Source organism: Hippocampus bargibanti, linkage group LG04 (assembly GCF_051943395.1).
Source record: "Hippocampus bargibanti isolate YZ-2025 linkage group LG04, ASM5194339v1, whole genome shotgun sequence".
Classification (NCBI taxonomy): domain Eukaryota; kingdom Metazoa; phylum Chordata; class Actinopteri; order Syngnathiformes; family Syngnathidae; genus Hippocampus; species Hippocampus bargibanti.
The window spans coordinates 24,891,302-24,904,372 of NC_142737.1; the positions used below are offsets into that span (position 1 = coordinate 24,891,302).

General features: G+C 43.8%; 1 protein-coding gene across 1 annotated transcript in view; it reads left to right on the plus strand.

Moving 5' to 3' along the window:
* Positions 1 to 6,972, plus strand: part of kat6a (K(lysine) acetyltransferase 6A) — a 47,546-nt gene extending 40,574 nt beyond the window's left edge. Inside the window, exons 14-17 of the mRNA XM_088994828.1 lie at positions 300 to 489; positions 576 to 1,319; positions 1,406 to 1,670; positions 1,775 to 6,972. Coding sequence (XP_088850954.1) covers positions 300 to 489; positions 576 to 1,319; positions 1,406 to 1,670; positions 1,775 to 5,088 — 4,513 coding nt within the window. The 3' untranslated portion in view covers positions 5,089 to 6,972. The remainder of the gene's footprint in view (positions 1 to 299; positions 490 to 575; positions 1,320 to 1,405; positions 1,671 to 1,774) is intronic.
* Positions 6,973 to 13,071: the final 6,099 nt, after the last annotated feature.

A 13,071-nucleotide genomic window follows, 5' to 3' on the forward strand; every position in this document is an offset into this window, starting at 1 on the left:
AGTGATGCTAATGTTAATTGTATAAACCTCTATGTTATCATTAGATCATACATTGCCCTTTGACATGGCCCTAACATGTCCCAGAAATAGTTTTTACTGACATTGGGATATTGCTCACAATGTAATTCATAAAGTCACAGAGAGAGAATACAACACAAATTCAGAATCACATAAAGCGGGACAAAGGTTGAGGGTTTGCGATTGCTTTGGTAGCTTAATAAAAGAGGAGTGCTGTACTCATTTACTCATTTACTCACAATGAACAGAATGCATGACCGTAATGATGTTTGTCATGTCAGGACTGTCCTGGTGCGGCGAGAGAAGCTGATAGATAACCATATAGCTCGTCTCAAGACCCGACCACGACAGCTAGAGGTTGATCCAGAGTGTCTCCGCTGGACTCCTGTGATTGTCACCAACACCGTGGTTTCGGATGCTGATGAGGATGAAGAGGATGATCAGGAACAAACTGTGGATGACCGCAAGGAGGTAAGCACATGACATTGTTATTACACAATCCCTATGCACTCTTAGAGAACCAGCCTTGACATACGTTGCTTCATGTTTTTAAATAGATCAAACCAAGTCACAAGCTACCCTCAATGTCTTGGCACATGCGTCAAGCAAAGAAAAGGGAGGAAGATGATGACGATGATGATGAGGAGGAGGAAGAGGAGGAGGATGAGGAGGAGGAAGATGAGGATGAAGAGAGAAAAGACTTCCTAGGTTTTCCTATCAACCAAAGTTCTCTCACATCCCCTCCATTTTGTCGTCCAGCTGGCGCACAGCCACCACGGCCTCCTCTGGCAGCCAATGGCGAACGCAGGCCCCGCGGTCGGCCACCCAAAAACTGGCCTTGGGGTAAAGGAGTGAAGGATAGCCAGCGAGTTGGGCGGCCACCTGAGGTGCGCCCAATGGAAGAAGAGGTTGAGGATGATGAAAGGACGGAAGAAGGAAAAATGGGCTCAGCAACCAGCCCGCTCACCCTATTCTCACTACAGAGAAAAGTAGAGTCAACGAGCTTTCACACAGTAGACATGGCGAGGCATCTTACCATAACTCCCACCCGAAGAGGGCGTCCTCCAAGGAAGAAGAGAGGCCCCAAACCCAGACAGATGGAGGAACCGAATGAGGGGCTGGCACAGCGCCCTGGGGTTTCCAGGCTGAATGACTCTCCTCTCGTCAGGAAGAGCGGCTTCAGTGATAGTAGCGAAGAAGAAGAAGAAGATGACGACGACGAGGAGGATGATGATGATGCAGAAAGCAGGGCAAGCTCTCCACCCATACTAACAAAGCCAGCTATGGGGCTCAAGAGCAAGGTACAAAGAAAGTGCTCATATTTATTCTCAGTGAGAAGTACATAAGTATAAATTTATTAACTCAATATCCTTTCTGCTTTGCCCAGAAGCCGTTGAGAAAGCGTCGTTTTCGCAACCGTAGCCATCCACACAGCAGTGTTGTGACAGAGACTATTTCTGAGACCACAGAGGTTTTGGACGAACCCTTTGTCGACTCTGATGACACAGAGAGGCCCATGCCAAGGCTGGAGGAGGAGACAATTCTGGGTCACCCCTTGCGCCGCTACCCACCTGCCCACTCTGTGCTTCGGTTGTCAGACCCCGCTCCCAAAAGGGGTCGACACTGTAACCTCTCCGATTCAGATGAAGATGGTGGGTTGTGGAGTCCTTGTTGATTCTCTGATAATTTAGGGTTTATACATGGGTGTCTATCTTGCTTTATTTCACACCGTTTAATTTTTTTTATGTCATTTTAGATCTAACAACTATGCTGAACACTAGGCCTGCATTGCCATCAGGTCCCTCGGCAAATCAAGCTACAAACCCTGAAGTCCCAGTCAAGAAGAAGAAAGGCTGGCCTAAGGGAAAGAGCCGTAAACCGCTGCACTGGAAGAAACGGGGACCTGGAAGACCACCTGGAAGTGGAGCCAACCAACGAGCTTCTGCAGAAAGTCAAGGAAGCGGTGCTCCTATACCTCCCAAAATTAAAATGAAGCCTGGCCGAAAGCCTCGGAGCTGGTATCTCCAGCGTGCCCAAGAGGAGGCAGAGAGGCAAGAGCAGGAGAAGCAAAGACTGCTGGAACAGCAGTTGGACAATGACCCTCAGTCACTTTCAACACATCGAAACAGCAAGTGTGTTTCGAGGGCCATCTTAGATAACAAAGAAAAATATTATGACGAAGATGATTATCTCCCTATTCCTGTCAAGCAGAATTTACCGAAAAGGAGAGGAAGGCCACCCAGGAACCCTAACCGGCATCAACCACCCCCACCTGCTCCAAAACCACCTCTCAACTCTGAACCAGAGGATGCAGAAGAGGAAGATGATGATGAGGATGATGACGAGGATGAGGAGGAGGAAGCAGAGAGAAATTGGGAGGAAAATAAATCTAGCCGTCCGCTATCTCGCCCTATTTTGGCAACTTCCTCCTCCGCATCCAACCTCGGGCCTCGGGCCAAACATTTCCGCCCTCAAGATGTTGATACTGGCGAAAGAGAAGAAATTGATGAGGAAGCCGAAAGGGAGGAAGAGAAATTTGAGACTCAAGGGCATAGTAATCTTGATTTGTCAGGAAGCCGGCGTGGTGAGGACCATGATGCAGATGACGAAGGTGATGGACACTTGGAGGAGAAATGCAACAGCACCAATAACAGTAAAAAACGTAAAAGTCAGGAATCTGATGACGAGGAGGATGAAGATGAGGAGGAAGAGCCTGTTTCCCATGCAAGCTCCCCTCCAGTGAAAGAAGAACCACAAGGCGGAGAGGCTTTTTTAGACATGGAGAACAGCATGGCCCGGGACTATGTCAGCAAGCAGGAGGAAGAAGAGGAGGAGGAGGACAACCCTGAAGAGCAGGTGCAGGAGTCAAAGTGTAGCTCCTCCTCCGGTGATCCACAGCAGGAGGACAGGCGGCGTAGGGAGCAGGAGGAGTCTGCTGCAGCTGCCGCAGCTGTGGAGACTGTTACGGCCATGTCTGTTCCGTCAGAGCCCGTGGAGCTGCAGCCTTTGCAGACAGAGGACAAAAACGTAGCACTGTTGATTGAACCCCAACACACTCAATCCCAGTCTCATCAGCACTCTGACTTCAAAGAGGAGCTGAGTCACCATCACTCACAACATCCACATCACCACTCCAATGAACTCGACTTGGAGACAGTCCAGGCAGTGCAGTCTTTGACACAAGGGGAAGCTCAAGATGAAGAGACTGAGCCTCACCATGGGGCTTACCAGGACTGTGAAGAGACACTCGCTGCCTGCCGGACACTACAAAGTTACAGCCACTCGGGGGATGGCGAGGAGGAGACCCTGGCATTAGTGGAGGACTGTGGGGCCTCCCGCCATAGCAGCCCCTTGCCTAATCCTCCAATGCACCCACTGCCCAGTCAGTCGGTGCGTTCTGTGAACAGTCCCGGGTTGCCCTCCGCCATAATGGACACAACAGCAGCGGGCCAGAGGGGTGGGACTCCTGGCCCCCCTGGATCGGGCAGTGGAACTGGCGGGGGGTACACACAGATCACCCCAGAGCATCCCAGTACATTGTCTGCACCCTCCCAGCAAAACATGGAGACATCTCCTATGATGGATGTCCCATCTGTGTCAGACCACTCGCAGCAGGTGGTTGACAGTGGTTTCAGTGACCTGGGTAGTATCGAAAGCACGACAGAGAACTATGATAACCCCAGCAGCTATGACTCGACAATGGGTGGAGGTAGCAATGGAACAGGAAATGGAGGTGGAATGTCTGTGGCAGGTGCTTCTTCAGCTTCGTCATCTTCCACCTCTTCATCTAGCTCGACCACTCCATCCTCGTCGCAGTCCAACAGCTGCTCCTTCGTGCCAACTGCTAGTCTAGCCTCTTCCACGGGGAATGGAGGAAGCCAGCACGGATTAGGAAGCTGTGGCCTCATCAAGCAAACTGGACCGGGTCCCAACAGTGGTAACGGTACTAGTAATGTTGGCAATCCTGTCCCCCAACCTCCACCTCGTCCTCATCCATCTAACACCCCGAACTGTGGTATTAAGTCTCCCCAAAGCTGTGGTGTTGTGGTTGAGAGGCCTCCCAGCACCAATCAGCAACAGCCACAGTCATCCCAAAAGAAGGTTCCTCAGCAGCAGCAAACGCCCAACTCTCAGCCTCCACCCTCAGCCCCGACTCCTCAGCAGCAACAACAGCCGTCCCTATCCCAGTGTAGTATGGGAAATGGCTTTGGCTCCACTCCCATGATTATGGAGATTCCTGAGAGTGGGGGCGGAGGAAGTGGCCGTACTCTGTATGAACGTATGGGTCAGGACTTTGGCACAGGAGGGTACCCTCAACCCTCTGCAACCTTCAGCCTGGCCAAACTCCAGCAGCTTACAAACACAATTATGGATCCACATGCCATGCCCTACTCTCACTCAGCCTCTGTCACCTCTTATGCCACCAGTGTTTCACTAGCTAATCCTGGGCTGGCACCCTCTGCTCATGCACCTCTCGCCCAGGGCCAGCCCACAATGACCCCACCCCCCAACCTTAGCTCCGGCTCCATGAACTTGGGCTCCCTGCAGCTGCAATGCAACATGCCAACCACCAACATTAGTCTGGGCCCCCCACCCCACACACAGCGCCTGCAGGGCCAAATGGCGACTGTCAAAGGCCATATATCCATTCGGTCCAAAGCCCCGCAGCAGTTGGCCCCAGCTCCGCACCAGCAGCAGCTCTATGGACGCAGTTCGGGGGCTGTGGCCATGCAAGGAACACCTCGCACCTTGGCTGTTCAACGAGGCATGATGCCAAACCTAATGCCAACACCCGCACCGTACAATTCCATGAACATGACACCACTCAATCCCATGTCAGCTGGATACCGAATGGCCCAACCAATGATGAACAGTGGTTACCATGGTAATCCTCCTTACATGAATCAAACAGCTCAGTATCCCATGCAAATGCAAATGGGAATGATGGGAGGGCAGGGTTACCCCCAGCAGCCTATGCAGCCAAATCACCATGGCAATATGATGTACACAGGCCCCTCCCATCATAGTTATGCCGGTGTCCCCAAACAGTCGCCCTACATGAGCAGATGAAGACATAGGTTCAAGGCTGATTGTCGCGGTATTTTCAATGTGCATCAGTCGCGTTCACACTCTACAGTGCTGTGGAAGGCACCGAGTGCAAGTGAATGGAAATTGAGGGCCTGCTGTTTTTCTCTGTAATCATTTTGCCCATTTCCCAAAAGTTGGCTAGGTGTGCACGTGGACCGGGCCAGGCCTACGCAGGAAAACTGGCCCGAATGTCTTTGAAGGGGGGAAGAGAGGATGATGAGGAAGTTACACAGAAAAGGACAATACAGGATTGATTCTGTTCTTGCTTTGTGGGATTGCAGATGTAAAAGACACTTATCTGATTATATTCGACCACGCACACAATCTTTTGACATAGGAAGCCTTACATCAAAAAAGACAGACATCGTTGGTGGATTCTTGTTTTGTTAAACAACGTTGAACTTTATTTTTGTTGTTTTATTTTGGAATATCTGTGTGCAGTCTGGCCTCTTTTATGCTTCAGTCTTTATATTTGTGACATTCTGAAATGGTGGCACAGCCTCTTGGGTCCTCACAAAGACCCCAACATCTCCATGGCCAGCCTGGCCGGCGGGTGCCTCTTGTCTTCAAGGTGTTTATTCATTTTTCTTTCTTCCTGGTTCGTTGACATCATACCAAATACACTGCATAGACACAGAGCAGACAATGTCTTTTTGTAATCAAATACTGTAGTAGCATTATTTTCCAGTTTTCTGCCACTTCGACAAACTTAGATGTAAATATTGTGGCATATCCCCACTATCAAGCAACACGAGCATAGACACATACTGGCTAGCTCTTGCTTAAGATGGCTAGCCCAGGAATGTACAATCTTCAGCTATTCTTGTCCACACTCCACTGACAGTCGGTGTGCATTGTCATTTTTTAGCGGTAAAAGAATTCAGAACAAACAGCTAAATACATTTTCATTGAGCTGTTTTAAGGTAATTTGATTAACAATTAGCTGACTATCCATTAAGTGTCAAAGACCCAAAGAGGTTGAGGTATCTGCTTTTGAAATGTGTATTCTGTTAAACTTGTATTTTTTTATATAGGCATTTTATTTTCTCTCAACATCTGTGTTTGCTAGAAATACTGCGGTAGACAGTTAGCCCTTGTAAAGGGTGTACGTATACCTAAAGGCCTGGTGTAGTGCATGGCTTGGCCCACACATAGAGGCACACTCGTATGAAAGCAGGGTCAGATTTTTGTTGGTTATGGCGTTTAAATGGCACGGGTGGAACGGTTCACCTTGTGGCTCCATGTACCAGTATTCAAAGTCAAAAGAGGCGTTTTCGTTTTCTTACAGACCTGACATTGCATACTTTTTGTGTCTATTGTTCTGTTCTGAACTTTGTTTTCTTTCTGAATTTTATCAGACTGGGCAGCTTCATATTATGACCGAAGCTGACTCCTTTTCTATAACATAAAAAGAAATTCTGTCATTGATTTTGGTACTGTCATTTTTTTTTGTCTCTTCTGCTTCAGGACAAAAACACTGCATATTTTTAGCTCACCTCTTGGGTACTGATATGAAATTCAAAATTAAAAGAATCTACTCACTTTTAGTGACTATAAGATGCCTTTAACCTTTCCATTCCATCTCACCTCTAGAGTTTTTCTATCTTTGTGTAGTATATTGATGCTATTTTAAACAAAAGGACGACAAATATCTAAAGGTCACTTGGCATTTTTTTTACTTGTGTGTGTATAGGATGACTTCCTTGCATTAAAGAGGCATGTAAAAATAAGCTCGTATATTTCTGTCTGTTTATATCGCTTCCCTTTTTGTATCCTTTGGAATTGTACATGTTTCGTTGTATGCTAAGAGAGTGCAAAATAAATAGAGTGTTTGGCTGAGTGCTGTGCTCAGCGGTCTCAACTCTACTCTGTTCATGTATTTACATTTAACGACTCCCACCCCTTTCTTACCAAGTACTTAAGAAAACTGTACATTTCAACATAAAATGAAAATAAATTATGTTCAGTCATTCATGTTTCTGTTGAAATATGTTAGTTGATTATATATATATATATATATATATATATATATATATATATATATATATATATATATATATATATATATATTCTTGCGTTCATAGAAATAGTATCGTAATAAGCAGTACTATCGATATAACCGATATCGATATAACGAGACTTTACTGTATATATATATATATATATATATATATATATATATATATATATATATATATATATATATATATCCACTTTGTTTATACTAATTATTCATAATTGTAAATCCTGGGCTACTTTTTGTTTCACACCTTGCCATGCTGTCCTATTTTTTTTTAAATATCAGAATCATCTTTATTTTCAAGTATATGGAACACACAAGGAATTTGTTTCCGGTAGAACACGCTGCACTCATATCATCATCAAAAAATTTCAAAGAGGCACTAGACCAGGGGTCGGGAACCTATGGCTCGCGAGCCATATATGGCTCTTTTGATGATTGCATATGGCTCGCCGATAAAACTAAAATATGTATTTAGTTTTTCGTTTCGTCGTTTTTTTTTTCGCCGTTCATTTCCCGTTGGGGCTGCAGTTGGCGGAAAGCGCAATTTTGATTGGATGACACTGACCTACAATGGCCGAAAGCGCCATGTTGATTGGATGAAAGTGGCCGTCATGTTGAAACAGGTAAACGCCCCTTTGAGCCCAATTAGTGCACTTCAGCGTGATTGCCCCGTAGCATTAGAGGAGAGAAAATGTTCTGATTCTAATTTGCAATGAAACAATACCATCGATGAAACAGTCGAATATCAGTGACATTTTAACAAGCCCCATGTTAACGTTAGCATTGACATACTTCTGCGAGAAGTAGTTTGCAGATAGCAAGTGTGGAAGCTTATGAACCGTGTGCAGGCGAGCTAGCAGTAACTTCGCCTCTGGACCGGCAAATTGAATTTCATTCCGATCGTTTTCCTGGATTTTTACCAAACACGAGGAACGGAAAACCATTCATGTTAATAGTGAGTACTATCACAAAGTTATTTTAAATAATGCATTCTGATATTTTGTTGAAAAGTGTGTGCGTGTGCGCGTGTGCGTGTGGCTCTTGCTGAAAAACATTTCTAAATATTTTACTTTTATGGCTCTCTTAGTCAAAAAGGTTCCCGACCCCTGCACTAGACAGTTCCATTTGGGCGACTGTTTATCGAGTTAATAGCTTGGGGGAAGAAACTGTTTAAATGGCTGCTGGATTTGGTGCGCATGGATCGGTAGCGCCTGCATGACGGGAGTAGCTGGAAAAGGTGGTGGGCAGGGTGCGGAGGGTCCAGTAGGATTTTCCGCACCCTAGTTTGGATTCTTGCAGTGTGCAAGTCCTCGAGAGTGGGTAGGGCGGTGCCAATGATTTTTTTCCGCCGTCCTGTCTGTTGAAGTCGGATTTTGTACTACAGTAAAGTCTCGTTATATCGATATTCAAGGGAGTCCGAAAAAAATATCGATATAACCGGGACTATCGATATATCTGATCCTGCGCCGAACTGCATTAAACAAAAGCCGCCAAAAGAGGGCAGCCAAGCGCCATATAAGAAACGGAGCTGGCCATTAGCTCCCTTTTTTTTGGGTGAGAGATGTTCCCCCAATGTTGCCTCAAAATGGCACATATAATTCTTTGATTGTAAACATGTATGCTTTAATCTTCAGAACTACAGTGTATTTGAAACATATTCATAACTGGATGTGTAACAAGAAAGCATATTATCTGAATCTGAAACCATTGTTTGGATTCACAAGCAATGCAAGACGTCTTGGCGTGAAGTCATTTTTATTTGCATTTGAATAAAAAGTGACATCGGCTGTCCTTGAATACACAGTATGGAATGCTAATAATTTTCAAAATCATCGCGCTTCAGCAGACAAAACAAGAAACATTGTTGCAAAAAACGATTGCATTCATATACAGTACAGTGGGCATGTACATAACACAACAGGGAAACTGCAACGCTTACATCTTACTGTATTATGTATACAATTTAAAAAAGTCATCAATCTTCTTCTGCTTCCCATTTTTACCTTTTAACACAAACACTTCAATCTCGTCTGCTACACACGAGCTCGCGTCTGAAAATGAAAATGGCTCTGCTACACGGGTGCTGGGCACGTAACCAAGTCACCTGACCAAGTCGACCAATGGCGCGACTGATGGCATGACACGTAACTAAGACACGTGACCAAGTTGACCAATGGCGCGACCGATGGCGTGTCACGTGACAAAGTCACACGGCCAAGTCGACCAATAGCGCGACCGATGGCGGCTCATGTGACCAAGTCGACCAATGGCGCGACGGATGGCGGCTCACGTAACAAGACACGTGACCAAGTTGACCAATGGCGCGACGGATATATCGATATAAACAACAAAAATGGCCGGCGGGGGATGAAAAGGAGCACCGTAATAACCGGATTATCGCAATCACCGGGTATCGTACTAAACGGTACTAATTATACATAAAAAGACTAGAAATGTGCAAGGGAAATGAAAATAGTATCGTAATAAGCGGTACTATCGATATAACCGATATCGATATAACGAGACTTTACTGTAATTAGTGATTTGAATATTTTTAGAGAGTATTTTGGATCACCTCACCAAACAAATCGGCTCCCAAATGGATCCTTAGTTTTTTTAGTTGTTGCTTAAAGGACAACCGACGCCCCCGGACAAGTTGTGTCCATAATTTGTAAAATCGCTTCAAATGACTTCTACTAAGCGTATTTTACAAAGATTCCACCGCAAATAGCTATATTTTACGTTTTAAGACTCGCCCTGAATATCCCGTAAGTCTTGTTTTTGAGTTGGTGACGAGTCCTCACGTCACGTCACTGAAGGAACGCGCCTGACCGAGAAAGGACATATCTTGCATCACCTCAATGCATTTTGCGGTACTTTGTTTAGTGTGAAAACTTCATGTTGATCTGTGTTGATGGCGACATTAGAAGTAAAACACATAAATAATGTGATGGTGAATCGTTTTGTGTTTCACCAAGACTGCTATTTGATACTAGTTGACACAAATTCCCAGCAGACAAATCAGCCCATTTCCAACGGAGCTTTGGCCCCATCTTCTGCATTTTCTGGGTGCTACATTTCCATCCAGATGTCTCAAAATGACACGGAATAAATTCTTTATTCAATTGGAAACATTTATGCTTTCCTCTTCAGAACTATTTGAATCATATTCATAACTGGATGCGTAACAAGAAAGCATCTTCTCCGAATCTCAAGCCATTGTTTTGATTCTCGAGTAAGGCAAGACATCTTGGCGTGACATCACGAACAAGGGGTCGGCACCTTTGAAGTATAGTTTTTGGACACTTTAAGTCATTTTTATTGGTGTTTTGCATTTGACTAAAAATATCCTGTGTGTTTTGGGTATTTTAGATGCTATAAAACGTTTTTCTGATGTCAGTTAGGAAACAAAAAAATGGTGTCGGTTGTCGTTTCAATTAATTTACTTCCAAAAATACTGAAAAATTATATAAAACAAATTACTAATATGAAAAATCATTTCTTAACCTTTTTTGTACCACAATCTGAAAATTTGATTTTTGAAGAAATTTTATGCTGAATCATTTTATTGGCCTCTAAAGAAGGCATATCAATCAAGAAATGCAGACATTCCGTATTTGTTTACAATATTTATAATATTGATCGTAAGTAAAATCAGCACGCATTTCCATAAGTTTTATCGATAAAACCATCGAAGAGTTTATACATCAGAATAGAAGCCTTCCTTATCTTTCTTCAGTTTTAAAAGTCTCCATTTCATTCAATTTAGATATGTAATCCTCCATTCTTAAAATAAGGCCAAGCAACATGAAAAAAATGACTGGATGGTTGCACTTAACTTGCTAACTGTTTACTGTAGCTTGCTCTCACTAATTCTATTATTCTGCAGCCAAGGAGGCGCAAGAAGAATCTGTAATCACCAGCGCCCCCTGTCATGAGGCAGGAGAACTGTGTGCCTCACCTATGCACACAGTTTTGATAAAAATAAACTAAAATAAACACTGTAGTACAGTGTTTATAATGTAAAGTGACTCTACATTATATACACCAGCTAAACTGTAGACATTTAATTCATGTACAAAAGGCTTTTGAACACTTTAATAGCGATATGCAGAGGGACAGCAATGCAGTCTCACTGCAGAGCAAACCAGCACAGTTAGCATAGTGATTGCGCAATACATGGTGAGGCTCAGCCGGCTGCCGCCTCACCGCTCATCTTTACTTAGTATTTGAACGGTAAATGTGAAAATTTCGCAATTTTGAAAAAAAAACAAACATGGTGAAGTTAAATAGAAAAGAACTTTAAAGTACAAGTCACTAAATAAATATAACTGCTTAATTTATTTTTTCATTTGATATTTCCATGATGACAGGAGGCACGGCCTCACCTGCCTCCCCTGATTGCACGTCACTGTCCAAGATAAGCCCAACTCCTTTTTTCTTTTTCTGTGTACACCATGATAGAAGAACTTGAACCCTGACCCTAAGCTTCGAGCCTTGCTCCCTTTCCACCTGGTCTATGTCTACCTTCATCCTCTGCATCATGACAACCAACTCTCTACCTTTTCCTGTCATTGCTTCTACATTCAAAGGGCCTACTCTCAGTTCTATACTCTTGGCGTTCCATTTCTCTCTTTTCCTAAGGGCACATCTCCCTCTTCTGCTTCTTCGACCAACTGTAGTCCATTTTCCACCGGCACCCTGTCGGTCAACAGCACCGATGGTAGTTGTCGTTAACCTGGGCCTCGATCCGATATGAGATTCAGAGGTTCCCTGTGTCTGAGTAGCGTGGATTTGTCGGGGACGTATAAGCCATTGGTGTTTTGATACATCAAAAAATGTGCGAGGAAAGGGAAGTACTGTACTCCTTGTGCATGTGTCGTTTATGTATTTCTATTTAATAAATATTCATTTTATTTCAAGCGCCTTTGAAAGTTCTCAATGACACTTTACAGTCACAGAAAAGCATAGATACAATAATAAATAAAATACAATTATGAATAAAATACAATTATAAATCGAAAAAAAGAGAGGGAGCTATACTGAAAATAGACGGGTTTTGAGATGGGATTTGAAGGTGGGAAGAGTCTATTTGGTGGTCTTGTGTGCTTTTTGCAGTTTATCATATTTATTTTATTTATTTGTGTATTCATTTATTTGTTTTACTGACTTCATTCAACTAATGGGATTTTTCCTCTTTCGTGTCTAATGAGCATTCATTTGTCTGGCGGAATAAACCTCGTGTTTTACGTCACCAAAAAGGCGGGAAATGGGAATTCCCATTTGCGCGTGTGTGTGTCCGTGTGCGTGTGTGCGTGTGTACTTGCGTGCCTGCTTGTAAAACACTTGACCGTCTTTTACTCGGGATTTTGACCAATCATGTGCGGCTTCAACTGAAGGTGTAGAAAAACTAGGCTCCTGAAGCAGCTCCCTTATAAGAGCCGCTTGCAATTGTTCACTTCAAAACGCTGGTTCGTTCACGAACGACACTACTACCACCAGGGGCGTCTTGACACCTATACACTGTATACCTATAATATGCATAGTATACAGTGTAATATATAGGCCCTGTATACCCTATATTATAGGGTATCACGAAATTTCATTTGTTATCAAAAAATACACAACCACATACATGGAATTTGGACGGATAGACACATGTGAGGGAAATGGAAAACGTCTTTGGTGGTATTTGTTTTCATGTTATTTGGCATTTTTGCTGCTTTTACGACCATGATGCATTCTTTTTTTACCAGTTGCCTGCAGTTGATGATGATTTCCAGCAGCTCGTGTATTTAAAGGACAACCGATGTCACTTTTTTGTTTCCCAACTGACATCAGAAAAACGTTTTATAGCATCTAAAATACCCAAAACATGCAGTATGATATTTTTATTCAAATGCAAAACACCGATAAAAATGACAAAGTGTCCAAAATCTGCA